At 68.3% G+C, this 13,241-nt stretch overlaps 1 protein-coding gene across 2 annotated transcripts in view; it reads left to right on the top strand.

Annotated features, from left to right (window-relative positions):
- Galnt9 (polypeptide N-acetylgalactosaminyltransferase 9) overlaps positions 1-13,241 on the top strand; it is a 71,017-nt gene that overhangs the window by 56,644 nt on the left and 1,132 nt on the right. Inside the window, exons 7-10 of one of the 2 annotated variants that reach the window (XM_047562290.1) lie at positions 6,109-6,294; positions 7,638-7,775; positions 9,507-9,602; positions 12,439-12,606. In XM_047562290.1, coding sequence (XP_047418246.1) covers positions 6,109-6,294; positions 7,638-7,775; positions 9,507-9,602; positions 12,439-12,606 — 588 coding nt within the window. Of the gene's footprint in view, positions 1-6,108; positions 6,295-7,637; positions 7,776-9,506; positions 12,607-13,241 lie in introns of those variants that run through there. The other variant, XM_047562289.1, reaches the window with a different exon arrangement.

Here is a 13,241-nt window from a genome sequence, read left to right as displayed (position 1 = left end):
GTGGCAGCCCCAGGGGGAAGCGTGGGAATGGGACCAGATTCATCCCTGGCCTCTGACCGCTCACTCCTTCTTTCCCCCTTGACAATGCAAAGCCTGGTCTGCCCCCTGCTGTTTGTTTTGGGGCAAGTTGTGGAAACCGACTGAGTCCCTCCAACATCAGGCGAGGCCTCAGCAGGGCATAGGGTGAGGGGCACGTGGTGCTCTGGACAGCACTGCCCACTACCTCCCTGCCCGCCTGCTGGCCTCAATAGCTCTGCAACATCCGGAGCCCAGCTGCTGGCGATGGCGCACCCTGAGCCCCAGGGACCGGAGCCTGGCGGGCCCCACCAGGTTCTGCTGTGCGAGGCGGGTGGGACGGGTGCAGGGGCGTCACTCACTCCTTGAGACTGGCGGGGACGGAGGTTGCCTGGGCTCTGCTGGGTCCTCCTGCTGCCCAGGGGCAGCCTGGCTCCCAGGGAGAGCATTCCAGGAGAGCGGGCGGCCGGCCCCATCACTTCCGCCTGGGCCTTGGGCTCCGCTGGCTTCCGGGGAACTCGCTGCTCACCTGCTGCGGGTCCCGCTCAGTGTCTCCCAGAGCCACAGCACCAGGTCCCGCCAGGCTCCTGCTCCTCCTCCCGCCTGCCCGTGCACGTGCCACGCCAGGCTGCCGCGCGGTGGGCGGCCGGCCTCCTCCCCAGGCCCCGCCTGCAGGAGAGGCACCCGGGGCCAGGGCTCTGCTGGCACCGCGCCACGCTCTGCGTGCCCAGAGCTGCCCGGCCCTGTGCCTGCTGGCTTGTTTGTGCCTGTGGGCTGGTGGCCTAGGGGGGCCCCAGGATGGGCAGCTTGGGCAGCAGAGGGCTCCAATCCTCTGGTGCCACCAGTCAGTGGGGGACGGTGGCCACCGACTTGGGCCTCCCTGCCGGCCCCCTCCACTTTGTTCAGGTGCCTTCTGGATCTGCCCTGGACCCTGCCCTGGACCCCCACCCTGGACCCTGCCCTGGACTCCAACCTGGACCCAGACCTGGACCACCCTGGACCCTGCCCTGGACCCCACCCTGGACCCCTCCCTGGACCCCGCCCTGGACCCTGCCCTGGACCCCACCCTGGACCCCTCCCTGGACCCTACCCTGGACCCTGCCCTGGACTCCACCCTGGACCCCTCCCTGGACTCCACCTTGGACCCCTCCCTGGACCCCGCCTGGACCCTGCCCTGGACCCCACCCTGGACCCCTCCCTGGACCCTACCCTGGACCCTGCCCTGGACTCCACCCTGGACCCCTCCCTGGACCCCACCTTGGACCCCTCCCTGGACCCCGCCCTGGACCCTGCCCTGGACCCCACCCAGGACCCCGCCTTGGACCCCACCCTGGACCCCCCCCTGGACCCCGCCCTGGACCCCACCCTGGACCCTGCTCTGGACCCCACCCTGGACCCTGCCCTGGACCCCACCCTGGACCCCACCCAGGACCCCGCCTTGGACCCCGCCCTGGACCCCACCCTGGACCCCACCCTGGACCCCGCCCTGGACCCCACCCTGGACCCCGCCCTGGACCCCTCCCTGGACCCCACCCTGGACCCCGCCCTGGACCCCACCCTGGACCCCGCCCTGGACCCCACCCTGGACCCCACCCAGGACCCTGCCTTGGACCCCACCCTGGACCCCACCCTGGACCCTGCCCTGGACCCCACCCTGGACCCCGCCCTGGACCCCACCCTGGACCCCGCCCTGGACCCCACCCTGGACCCCACCTTGGACCCCACCTTGGACCCCTCCCTTGACGCCTCCCTGGACCCCGCCCTGGACCCCGCCCTGGACCCTGCCTTGCCCAGCACAGCACCGTGGCCCCACTGTGTCCCCAGGAACCTGCGTCACAGCTGCATGCGTTTCCTGATTTTATCTTGCGTCCTCTGCCCGCACGCTTCCCTGGGGCCGGCCAGGGTGCACAGTACAGTCCGTGAACCAGGAAGGGAGCCGTCCTGGAAGAGGGGTCCCTGCAAAGCGCTGGGGCAGGAGCTCAGTGCCTGGGCCTCCTCCCTGCACAGCGCTCCCTCGCACTCACCGCTGGACCCGTGTTAAGAGGCCTCTCGGATCATCTCAGCCCAATTAGAGTAATTCTGCGTCTCGCCGATTTACATTCCTGTGACTGCAGAAAGGCCGGCAGCTCGTCCCCTAATGAGGGGAGTCCTTGAGCCAATTAGGGGGAAATGGATCTGTCGTGTCGTTAGGTTTAATGAAGGTCAAGACAGAATTCGGTGGTGAGCCCGGCGGGGAGGCCGTCCACAAGCAGAGTTGGAGCTCCCTGCTTCTCCGCTGCGAAGCGTGGGGGCTGCTCGGGGTGACGGACGGCCCTGCTGCCACCCCGAGGGCCACTGCTGGCTTCCAGATGCCCTGGGAGGGGCGCATTAGCCTTGGGGGTTCCCACTCTCCTGACAGGAGGCGAGGGCCTGGTGGTGAGGCCAGCCTCCCGAGGCACAGCGGGGTCCTGCCCTGGAGGTCCTGAGGCCCCCCGGGTTCCTGGGCACAGCAGGGGTTTCTCTCTGCCTGTGGTTGGGCTGAAGGCCACTTGCAGGAGGGGCACATTCTGGTCACAGGGTTGGTGCCTGATGGCACCGCGGGGCTGACGAGGGAAGGCACAGCCCCTGCCAGCGGTGTGGTGGGGGGTCCCCGCTGAGGCCGCCCGCCAGCCGGCTGGGCTCGGGCTGTGGGGTTGGGGTCCCCGCTGAGGCCGCCCGCCAGCCGGCTGGGCTCGGGCTGTGGGGCTGGGGTCCCCGCTGAGGCCGCCCGCCAGCCGGCTGGGCTCGGGCTGTGGAGTGGGGGTCCTGCACCTTCAAAGACCCCAAGACTCGCACCCGAGGCCGCCTCCGCTGGTCAGCCTGCAGGCCGCCCTCCCTGCCTGCCTCAGTTTCCCCATCTGTCTCCCAGGGGACTGAACTCCTGGAGCTGTTCAAGGGCCCAGTGGGGTGGGCGCTCACGGCGCCGGACACGCAGCAGGCACGTGTCCTCTGTGGGCAGGTTCCCGAGCACCAGCCCTTTCACCTCACAACGCTGGGTGGCCCGCAGTCCCCTGGGCGTGGAGACCTGCCTGGGTGGCCCTCTGTGCCCAGGCGCAGGCCGCAGACTCATCGGGCCCCAGCGGGTTCCCGGGAGCAAGGCGTGCACCCTGGGCTCCGTCCAGCCCTGTCCCTGCCCTTCCCACCTGTCCTGACCCGCCGGCTCTGGTCAGCCGCCTCTTTAACCTCATGCCCCTCTGGATGAGCGGGCTCTGCCCTCTCTGCCCTGGACCTTCCTGGCCGCCTCTCAGGCCTTTTCTTTTCTCTTTCTGTCTCCTGGGGTCCGTGTCCACCGCAGTGCTGGCCCTGCTGGGATGGGCTTCTGTGTGCTCCTCTCTCCTGGGAGTGTGCCCGCGTCCACCACCACTCGATCCTGTGGACGCTCCCCGTGGATCCAGGGCTCTCACCCTAGGTGCCCGTTCCCATCTCAAGCTGGGGGGCCGAGTCTGGGGGCACTGCCGGCTGCACCCCTGCGTGACCCAGCGGGTCTCCGCCTCCGTTTGTGCTCAGGGTGATGTCTAAGTCCAGTCTGAAGGCAGGACAGCGCTGTCCAGTCTTCGGGACGCAGCCAACGGCGAATGCCGCCCCTCGGCCCGTGTCCTCCCAGGGATCCCAGGGCCCAGGCTGGAGAGGGCCCCATGCCTTCCTCTGCCTGCAGAGTGACGGCTGCTCTCAGCAGAAGCACCACGAGCAGAGCAAAACAGGCGCCCAGCACCCGGGGCCCAGGGCAGGTGGCACGGATGAGCCCCAGGGGCTGACTGGCTGGCACAGAGAACGCGGAGCCAAGGACGGTTGAAGGTCAAGCCCCAGAGTGCGCCTGTGCGGCAGGAGGAACGTGGGCTAAGCGGATTCCAGGGCGGGGCAGAGGGGGCCGCAGGCGTCCTCGGGATAGAGAGGCAGGAACTGGACTATCCGACTGCGGCGATGGCCTGGGTGACAAGGCCTCAGCAGGCACAGCTGGCGGCTCTTTCTAAGCGACTCGCAGGGTTATTCTGGCTCCTGGGGTGGGAAGGTGGGTGCACGGTGGGATCCCTGGCACGGAGCCCCCAATAGAGCGGGGGAGGCCACAGAGAGGGAAGCAGTAACGTTGGGGTGAAAAGAATCAAAGAAACGTGTAGAGGAGTCTGGGGTGGGGACCTGAGGGAGCAGCCTCGGCCAGGCCTGGACACACTGGACCACCTGCACCTTCCCCTGGGCTCCTCCCCTGGGCTCCCTCCCCTGTGCTCCTTCCCCTGTGCTCCTTCCCCTGGGCTCCTTCCCCTGGGCTCCTTCCCCTGTGCTCCTTCCCCTGTGCTCCCTCCCCTGTGCTCCTTCCCCTGGGCTCCTCCCCTGGGCTCCCTCCCCTGTGCTCCCTCCCCTGTGCTCCTTCCCCTGTGCTCCTTCCCCTGTGCTCCCTCCCCTGTGCTCCTTCCCCTGTGCTCCCTCCCCTGTGCTCCTTCCCCTGTGCTCCTTCCCCTGGGCTCCTTCCCCTGGGCTCCTTCCCCTGTGCTCCTTCCCCTGTGCTCCCTCCCCTGTGCTCCTTCCCTGTGCTCCCTCCCCTGTGCTCCCTCCCCTGGGCTCCTTCCCCTGTGCTCCTTCCCCTGGGCTCCTTCCCCTGTGCTCCTCCCCTGTGCTCCTTCCCCTGTGCTCCCTCCCCTGTGCTCCTTCCCCTGTGCTCCCTCCCCTGTGCTCCTTCCCCTGGGCTCCCTCCCCTGTGCTCCCTCCCCTGTGCTCCCTCCCCTGTGCTCCTTCCCCTGTGCTCCTTCCCCTGTGCTCCTTCCCCTGGGCTCCTTCCCCTGTGCTCCTTCCCCTGTGCTCCCTCCCCTGTGCTCCTTCCCCTGTGCTCCCTCCCCTGTGCTCCCTCCCCTGGGCTCCTTCCCCTGTGCTCCTTCCCCTGTGCTCCTTCCCCTGTGCTCCTCCCCTGTGCTCCTTCCCCTGTGCTCCCTCCCCTGTGCTCCTTCCCCTGTGCTCCTTCCCCTGGGCTCCTCCCCTGGGCTCCTTCCCCTGGGCTCCTTCCCCTGTGCTCCTTCCCCTGTGCTCCTTCCCCTGTGCTCCTCCCCCTGGGCTCCTTCCCCTGTGCTCCTTCCCCTGTGCTCCTTCCCCTGTGCTCCCTCCCCTGGGCTCCCTCCCCTGTGCTCCTTCCCCTGTGCTCCCTCCCCTGTGCTCCCTCCCCTGTGCTCCTTCCCCTGTGCTCCTTCCCCTGTGCTCCTTCCCCTGTGCTCCTTCCCCTGGGCTCCCTCCCCTGTGCTCCCTCCCCTGTGCTCCTTCCCCTGTGCTCCCTCCCCTGGGCTCCCTCCCCTGTGCTCCCTCCCCTGTGCTCCTTCCCCTGTGCTCCTTCCCCTGTGCTCCTTCCCCTGTGCTCCCTCCCCTGTGCTCCTTCCCCTGTGCTCCTTCCCCTGGGCTCCTTCCCCTGTGCTCCTTCCCCTGTGCTCCTTCCCCTGTGCTCCTTCCCCTGTGCTCCCTCCCCTGTGCTCCTTCCCCTGTGCTCCTTCCCCTGTGCTCCTTCCCCTGTGCTCCCTCCCCTGGGCTCCTTCCCCTGTGCTCCTTCCCCTGGGCTCCTTCCCCTGGGCTCCTTCCCCTGTGCTCCCTCCCCTGTGCTCCCTCCCCTGGGCTCCTTCCCCTGGGCTCCCTCCCCTGTGCTCCTTCCCCTGGGCTCCTTCCCCTGGGCTCCCTCCCCTGTGCTCCTTCCCCTGTGCTCCTTCCCCTGTGCTCCTTCCCCTGTGCTCCCTCCCCTGTGCTCCCTCCCCTGGGCTCCTTCCCCTGTGCTCCCTCCCCTGTGCTCCTTCCCCTGGGCTCCTTCCCCTGTGCTCCCTCCCCTGGGCTCCTTCCCCTGTGCTCCTTCCCTGTGCTCCTTCCCCTGGGCTCCCTCCCCTGGGCTCCTTCCCCTGTGCTCCTTCCCCTGTGCTCCTTCCCCTGGGCTCCCTCCCCTGGGCTCCTTCCCCTGTGCTCCTTCCCCTGTGCTCCTTCCCCTGTGCTCCCTCCCCTGGGCTCCTCCCCCTGAGCTCCTTCCCCTGTGCTCCTTCCCCTGGGCTCCCTCCCCTGGGCTCCCTCCCCTGGGCTCCCTCCCCTGGAGGCTGTTGCCAGCTGGGCCTCCCGCAGGTGTGGCAGTGTGGCGGCAGCATGGAGGTGCTCCCCTGCTCGCGCGTGGCGCACATCGAGCGCACCCGCAAGCCCTACAACAACGACATCGACTACTACGCCAAGCGCAACGCGCTGCGGGCAGCGGAGGTCTGGATGGACGACTTCAAGTCCCACGTCTACATGGCCTGGAACATCCCCATGACCGTGAGCCCGGTGGGCTGGCGGGCGGGCACTCACGGGCCGGGGGAGGAAGCAACAGACCGGGTCCCAGGGCCGAGGCCGGCCAGCATCAGGCCCTGCGGCCACCTCCAGGGTGCCCGTGGAAGGGCCTCGTTCCTGTGGACCAGCCTTCTAGTTAGAGTGTTCCCAGCCCAGGGGCCAGGGGACAGGAGGTGGCGCTCTGCCCGTCTCTGCTCAGCGCTGCAAGGTGGCCCACTCTGAAACGCTGAGCAGACTCCTGTCCACACCTAGCGGCCCTGCCCGCCTGCCCGCCCCCTGGCCCAGCCTCTGCCTGCCCAGGAAGCACCCGCCTCCCACAGTCCCCCAAGGAACCAGCCCAGCACTGTTCTCCCATGGGGCCCCCGGCCAGCAGCCCAGTGTCGCTGGGAGATGGTGGCAGTGAGGAGCCATGGGCTGCTGAGGCCACCCAAACACGCCCTCCTGCCCAGCATCACTCCCATGGCCATTTCCAGCCCCAGAGATCAGGAAACCATCAGAACAGCCCCCACATAGAAGAGACAAGGAGGGCCGGTCACCCGTGAGGCCTGTGGTCTGTGCCAGGCACTGGTGCAGAAAATGTGCAGTGGACAAGGTCCACCAGGTTGGGCGGGGACACAGAGCCACAGCCGAGCTTGCGGGTCACCGTGGCCTTCCACAGGAGGCGGCTCGTGCTCCCAAGAGGAGTGTGTTGTGCCCATCAGCTAGCCAGTGAGGGCCGAGGCCGGGAGGGCAGGACTGTCCCAACCATACACGAGGGACAGACTCGAGCCCCAGCACCCAGCCTGAGTCCACCCTTGCCCTGACCTGCTGGTCCAGCAGGGGCCCTGGGGGCCGAGCTCCCAAGTCCACCCACCTACCTGAGGCCACTGCCTGCACAGAGCATGGTCTCGCAGCTCCTCAGGTCCCTGACTCGCCAGGACGCCCCAGCTGGGCAGAGTGGCCAGCCCTAGCTCTGCAGCACAGGGCAGCTTGGAACTGGCCAAAGGCAGCTGTGTCCACCAGGGCTCAGCCACCTGGACATGGTGACCTCCCCTGTGGCTGCCCCATGTCCAGCTCTCCAGAGGTCAGGCTCACGCTGCATGGCCAAGGCCCTGCCCTCCAACTCAGGACAGCTCAGCCCTCTGAGAAGCCCAAAGTTGGGCCACCAGGACAGGGACCGGACAGAAGCAGGAGCTGGCAGAGCTGGGCCTCGGGTGCAGGGTGCAGACAGCCAGGCTGGCACACAGAGCTGGACCTTCCGTGGGTTCCGGGAGGGCAGGAGGCCAGGCCCAGACAAGGCTGCAGCAGGACTGCCCACAGGAAGGGGCCCACCCTCTCCTGCCTCGCAGAACCCAGGGGTGGACTTCGGGGACGTGTCTGAGAGGCTGGCCCTGCGCCGGAGGCTGAAATGCCGCAGCTTCAAGTGGTACCTGGAGAACGTGTACCCCGAGATGAGGACCTACAACAACACCCTCACGTACGGAGAGGTACCGCCGCACCCACACCCACACCCATGCCCCCGGCTGCACCCCGTGCCCTGTGGCATCCAGACACCAAGGGGCACGGGACCATCATGCAAGCTTGGGCCACAGGAAACACAACACATGCTTTCATGAAGGAACACACACACATGTAGAGCAACGTGTACATACATGTGCACACAGACGTGCAGCACACGCACACATGTGCACGGACACGTGTGTGCACAGGGTGTACATTCACACGTACACGCGCCTGTGTGTTCTGATGCCCGTGTGGGCAGGACAGTGTGTGCATGTCGTATGCATGCGTGCATGTGCCTGTGTACATGTTTGTGTGTGTGAGTACATTCACACATGCATGTACTCGTGCATGTGTGCACAAGCGTGTTGTGCAGCATGCCTATGTTCCCTTACACACGTGGACACATGCTGCATTCATGCATGTGCATAAACCCTTGAAGATGCACACTGAGCATGCACACATGCATGTACGGTGCACACATGGACGTGTGTGTTTGCTGCTTCACGTGCACACACACAGCTTCCCAGGCACGATGCGCTTCCAGCTGCGTGTGAACCTGCGTCCAGTGCGTCCCGTGCACAGAAGAGCGCCGCTCCTGGTCCGTGCCGGCACTGAGCGTGTGCACAGGAGTGCACGCACGCCCACACTGCATGGCCTGTCCATGCCACGCGCCTGCCACATGTGTGCCGTGGCACACGCACGCCCACACGCTGAGTGTGGGCCCATGGGCTGCATGAAGACCCCCTTGTCCTGCTGGTTGCAGGGAGGTGCACTGCGCCCCCGCCCCCCGTCTGTGCTGGTGGCCGGGTGGCCTCCCACTGGGCACCGGGCAGGCAGAGCTTCCCGCAGGGGCTGGGCTCCCCCTCACCCAGCTCCTCCCTGGGGAGGGAACTGCACACTCTGGCCCTGGGCTAGCACCCTGGATGGGAGGAGAGCCGCCAGGTAGGCAGTCCTGCTGCCCATCCCTCCTTGAACTCCTGGCCCGCCCCACATCAGACCTGGTCCCTCGGGCGCAGAGCCTCCCTGGGGGCACTGGGTGTGGAAGGAGGTGGCGGGAGGCCGCGTGTCCCCTGGCCTCTCCTGTGCTCTGTCCTGCCCACTGCTGCCCCTGCCCGTCCAATTCAAACCCGCTGCACTGGCGGACCCGAGGGCTGGGTGTCTGAGGGCACTCAGGTGCCAGGCCACGGTGGCTCTGCTGGGCGGGGTGCAGGCCGTCCTGGCTGGGGGTGTTCTGCAGACTGGCTGCCAGCTGCCCACGTGTCCTTCCTCCAGCCGGCCAGTCAGAGCCAGGTTGCCCGGACCCCCGGCTCCAAGCCGCACCAAGGAGCGCCTGCCGCCTCAGGAAGAGCGGTGGCCACACAGCACAGGGACATTCTGGGAAGCCAGGGGCACAGCCCACTGCTGACCAAGACCCACACTTTCATGGCGGGCCTGACAGCCTGAGGACTGTGTGGCAGGACCGTCCATGCTGCCCCAGGGAGCCGGCCAGCCAGGGCCGCCTGGGCCCTCCCCTCCCCTCCCCCGCCCCGCCCAGGCAGACCCCGCACCCTGCTGGTCCTGCATCCGGGAGGACGGCGTCAGGCTTGGGCCTGTCCTGGGACAGCAGCTGCAGAGCGGCCCCCGTGGGGACAGGTGGGAGCTTCCTGCAGCCTGGCCTGCGGCCTTGGGACCCTCCTCAGGTGACCCTGCGTTCCTCCTGTGGCCTTTGGTTGCAGGTGAGAAACAGCAAGGCCAGCGGCTACTGCCTGGACCAGGGGGCGGAAGACGATGACCGGGCCATCCTCTACCCCTGCCACGGCATGTCCTCCCAGGTAGGCTGCACGCAGGTGGCAGGCGGGCGCTGCTCCCGGCTGTGGGGGCCCAGAGCGCCGCGTCCCCCAGGGCCGCAGACGGGCACCCAGAGCCAGGCCTGGGCAGCCCTGTGCCCCTGTCCCCGTCAACACCGGGACGGCGATGGTGCTTCCTCAGCCTGGGGCCACTCACCACCGGCGAGACCCCAGCCAGGGCCTGGTGACCCCCACCCAATAGAGAGCCCAGGGGTCCGGGTCACAGGGTCCCCTCTGCGTGTGACCACGCGCCTGGGTCTCTGGTGCCGGAGTCGGGTGTCGCTGGCCCCCTCGTGTGACCCTCAGCCCCCCCATGCTCACAGACCCCCCGGGCGAGGCCAGTGGCCCCAGCGTTGGGCTTGCGCTGGCCACCAGGGCGCGGTGGGCGAGGCGGCTCCCCTGGGGGCTCCCCGCTTGCCCTCTGGAGCCTTGACCGACGTCCAGCAGCCTTCAGCCTGTGGCTTCAAGGGCAAAACAGACCTCCAGGGAGGCCAGAGGAGGCTGCCGAACAGGTCCAGTTCCCCGCCTCAGAACACGTGGCGACCCTCTGGCCAGCAGGCGCCAGCCCAGGACTGCAGGAGGTGGCCCTAGGCCTGGCCCGGCCCCAGCCGCAGACCCCCGGCTGAGCGCGGCCCTGTCCTCTGCCTTCCTGCTGCAGGCGGCGCCGGTGGCCTGGGGTGTTCAGGGGCAGGGCGTCCAGTGCCCGGAGAGGCGTGGGCTGAGCCCTCTGCCAGGAGGGGACAGAGGGGACGCCGGCAGAGGTCGGCTCCACTCCTGGAGGTGCGGGCAGACGGAGGCCTGGAGGGCAGCGGAGGTGACCGTGTGGTGCAGCCCCTCTGGAGAGCTGGACAGGGCTGCCCACGTCCTCCTCTGCAAATTGACCCGTCCGTTGAGTCACTCACGACCCAAGTTCCCTGTGGGGCTGCAGGACGCCAGGGAGGAGCTCAGCTGGGCCCAGAGCCCCTCAGCTGCTCCGGGACGCAGGACCCTCCCGCCGTCTCAGTCCTGGGCCCCGGGCCCCGGCCGCCTCCCCTGCCAGCCCTGCACGGCCAGCTTCCTGTCCCCGTGGCCCTCACCAGACTGGCAGCTGTGCCGGCTGGGTCTCCCCACAGCGAGGGGCCCGAGGAAACAGGCAGGACCAACGGCCGCGGGTGGCCTGCCTCAGAAGTCCAAAGACTCCGCCGGCTCCCGAGGTCCAGGAGGAGAGGACAAAGGAGAGGCCAAGGTCACATGCCACCCGGACACGCCAGGCAGGAGCAGCGGGGCAAGGTGGCCCGGGCAGTGTGCTGTGCCAGTGTGAGAAGCAGTGGGACCAGGCGGCCCACTTCACCCACGCCCGCGTGCCCGTAGCCGTGGCCCTTCACAGGCGTCTCATCTAATCACTTGTGGGCCGTGTGCACTGCTGTCATAACCGCTGCTTACTGAAGAGGACCCTGAGGCTCAGAGAGGTCAAGTGGCCTGCCTCAGGTCACACAGTATTCCTGCCTGTGTACCTTGACTTCCGTGCTGAACGTGCAGCCGTTCCTCTGCCTTCACGCAGGACGCCGGCACGGGGGTCTTGCTATGCAAAGACAAGGCGAGCTGGGACCCCGTGTGCACAGGCAAGGAGCCACCTTCACCGGGACGTGACTGTCCCGAGCAGTGAGCCCGCTGGAGCTGCGTGAGGCCTCTGTCTCCCAAGTCCACACCCGGGCCCAGGCGTCCAGCCCCAGGGGTCAGGGCTCTGAGCAGAGTCCCAGAAGGAGGCCCACGGTGGGTCCTGCGGCAGGACTGTGGGGAAGGCTCGGGTGTGTCCCGGAGGCCAGGCAGCTGGGCCCAGCCGGGGCTCCTCCCGCACCCCTCCTCCTGCCGGGCCCACTGGAGAAGCGGCTCTCCCGCCCTGTCCTCCTCCCCGCCGTGTGGGGTCTGGCACTGGACCTACGTCCTCCCAGCCACCAGCCCAGGCCTTCTGGGGTGTCCTGAGGTCACCGTCCAGGGGTGCTGGGTTCATTGTCTCCATTCAGCCAAGAATCCAAGAGCAGGACACAGAGACAGCAAGCAAGCAGCGGGTGTGTGGCACAGCAGCGGAGATCCAGGCAGACTTCTCTGAGGAGAAGGGCGGAGCCGGGAGTCGGAGGGGAGCCTTGGCCTGCTCTCCCTGGTCTCTGGAACCCCCTCCTCTCCTGGTCTCCCTGCCGTCCACGCGCTCCTCACTGTTATCGATCGGTGCCCCCGGGGTCCACGCGTCTGTTTTGGTTTTCCTATCGGGTCCCCCATTACGGAAGGGTCTGTCTGCCGGAGTCCGGCTCCTGTCCAGAGTGCTTTCTCTCTAGGAGACCCTCTGCAGGCTCCTGTTCTGGCCCCGCCCCGGCCCCTGCCTGGCCATCCTGCCTGGCTGCCCAGGCCCTTCTGCACCTCCCTCAGGGAACCCCAAGGCCTCCGTGAGCCCCAGGACAGCCTGGCAGGGCTGCCCACCCGGCTTGGCTCTGGGAGGTTGGGGGCCGTGTCCCCGGGGAGGGGGCCTGGCTGGACCCCTCGCGGGGGCGGCTCCAGCACCCTGGCCACAAGCACGGCCCCGGGAGCCCCTCGCCTCTGCCGGCCTGAGCCAGCCACGGATGGCCTGGGCTCCCAGGCCTGGCCATGCCCAGCCCCTCCCTGTGTCCAGCTGTGCTGGGTCCCAAAACCTGACGCCCGGGGGCCTCCTCGCCTGCAGAGGGGGCCCTGCAGTCACCTCACGGCCACCACCGTGTCCCCGGGTGGGGCCCCAGACCAGACGCCAAGGGCCCGCTGTCCGCGGGCCCAGGGGCCTGGACGCCGGCCCACAGCTCTGCCTGTCCCCCAGCTGGTGCGGTACAGTGCTGACGGCCTCCTGCAGCTGGGCCCCCTGGGCTCCACGGCCTTCCTGCCCGACTCCAAGTGCCTGGTGGACGACGGCCAGGGACGCACGCCCACCCTGAAGAGGTGCGAGGACGTGGCCAGACCCGCCCAGCGGCTGTGGGACTTCACCCAGGTCAGTGGCTGCGCAGACCCAGGCCCACGTGCCACCCAGGCTCCTGCGGTGGGGACCAGGCAGCCTGGCAAGGGCCCTGGATCAGCTGCTGTCACAGAGCCCCAGGCACAGAGAGGATGGGTGACCAGCCCAGGGTCACACAGCAAGAGAGGAGCCAGAGAGCAGCCGTGCCTACTGCCCAGGTTCCCAGGCCCCAGGGGACAGAAAGGAGGACCAGGCAGAGGGAGCCGGAGTGACTCGTCTTGGCTGCTGGTCACAGCTGCGGAATGAGCACCCACCCCCGTCCCCGCGGGCCATGCCTCCAAGTCTGACCCACCCGAGCCCCCAAAAAGGAGCTGCCCCCTTCCCTCAACTCCCGCCCCGCGGTCTCTGGGCCCCGGCCTGCTCAGCCCCCGCCACACACCCCGCCTGTGGGCCTGCCTCCCAGCCCAGCTCCGGGGCAGCAGGAAGCGTCCTCTGAGTCCCTGCTGATCCCCCGCCTCCTGCAGGGACACGCAGGGCCCACTGGGCACAGACCCCATGACGGTCTGGGCAGCTCTGCTGTCCCCACAGGGGCCTGGGGTCTGCGGCTGGGGAGGAGCCGTCACTGCTGCCTGCTGAGACCAGCAGGGTCAAAGGTCCCAGAGGCCTGGGTT

This window comes from Sciurus carolinensis, chromosome 8 (genome assembly GCF_902686445.1).
Source record: "Sciurus carolinensis chromosome 8, mSciCar1.2, whole genome shotgun sequence".
NCBI lineage: Eukaryota > Metazoa > Chordata > Mammalia > Rodentia > Sciuridae > Sciurus > Sciurus carolinensis.
Note: the sequence above shows the minus strand (reverse complement) of the source record. Positions and strands in the feature narration are given on the sequence as shown.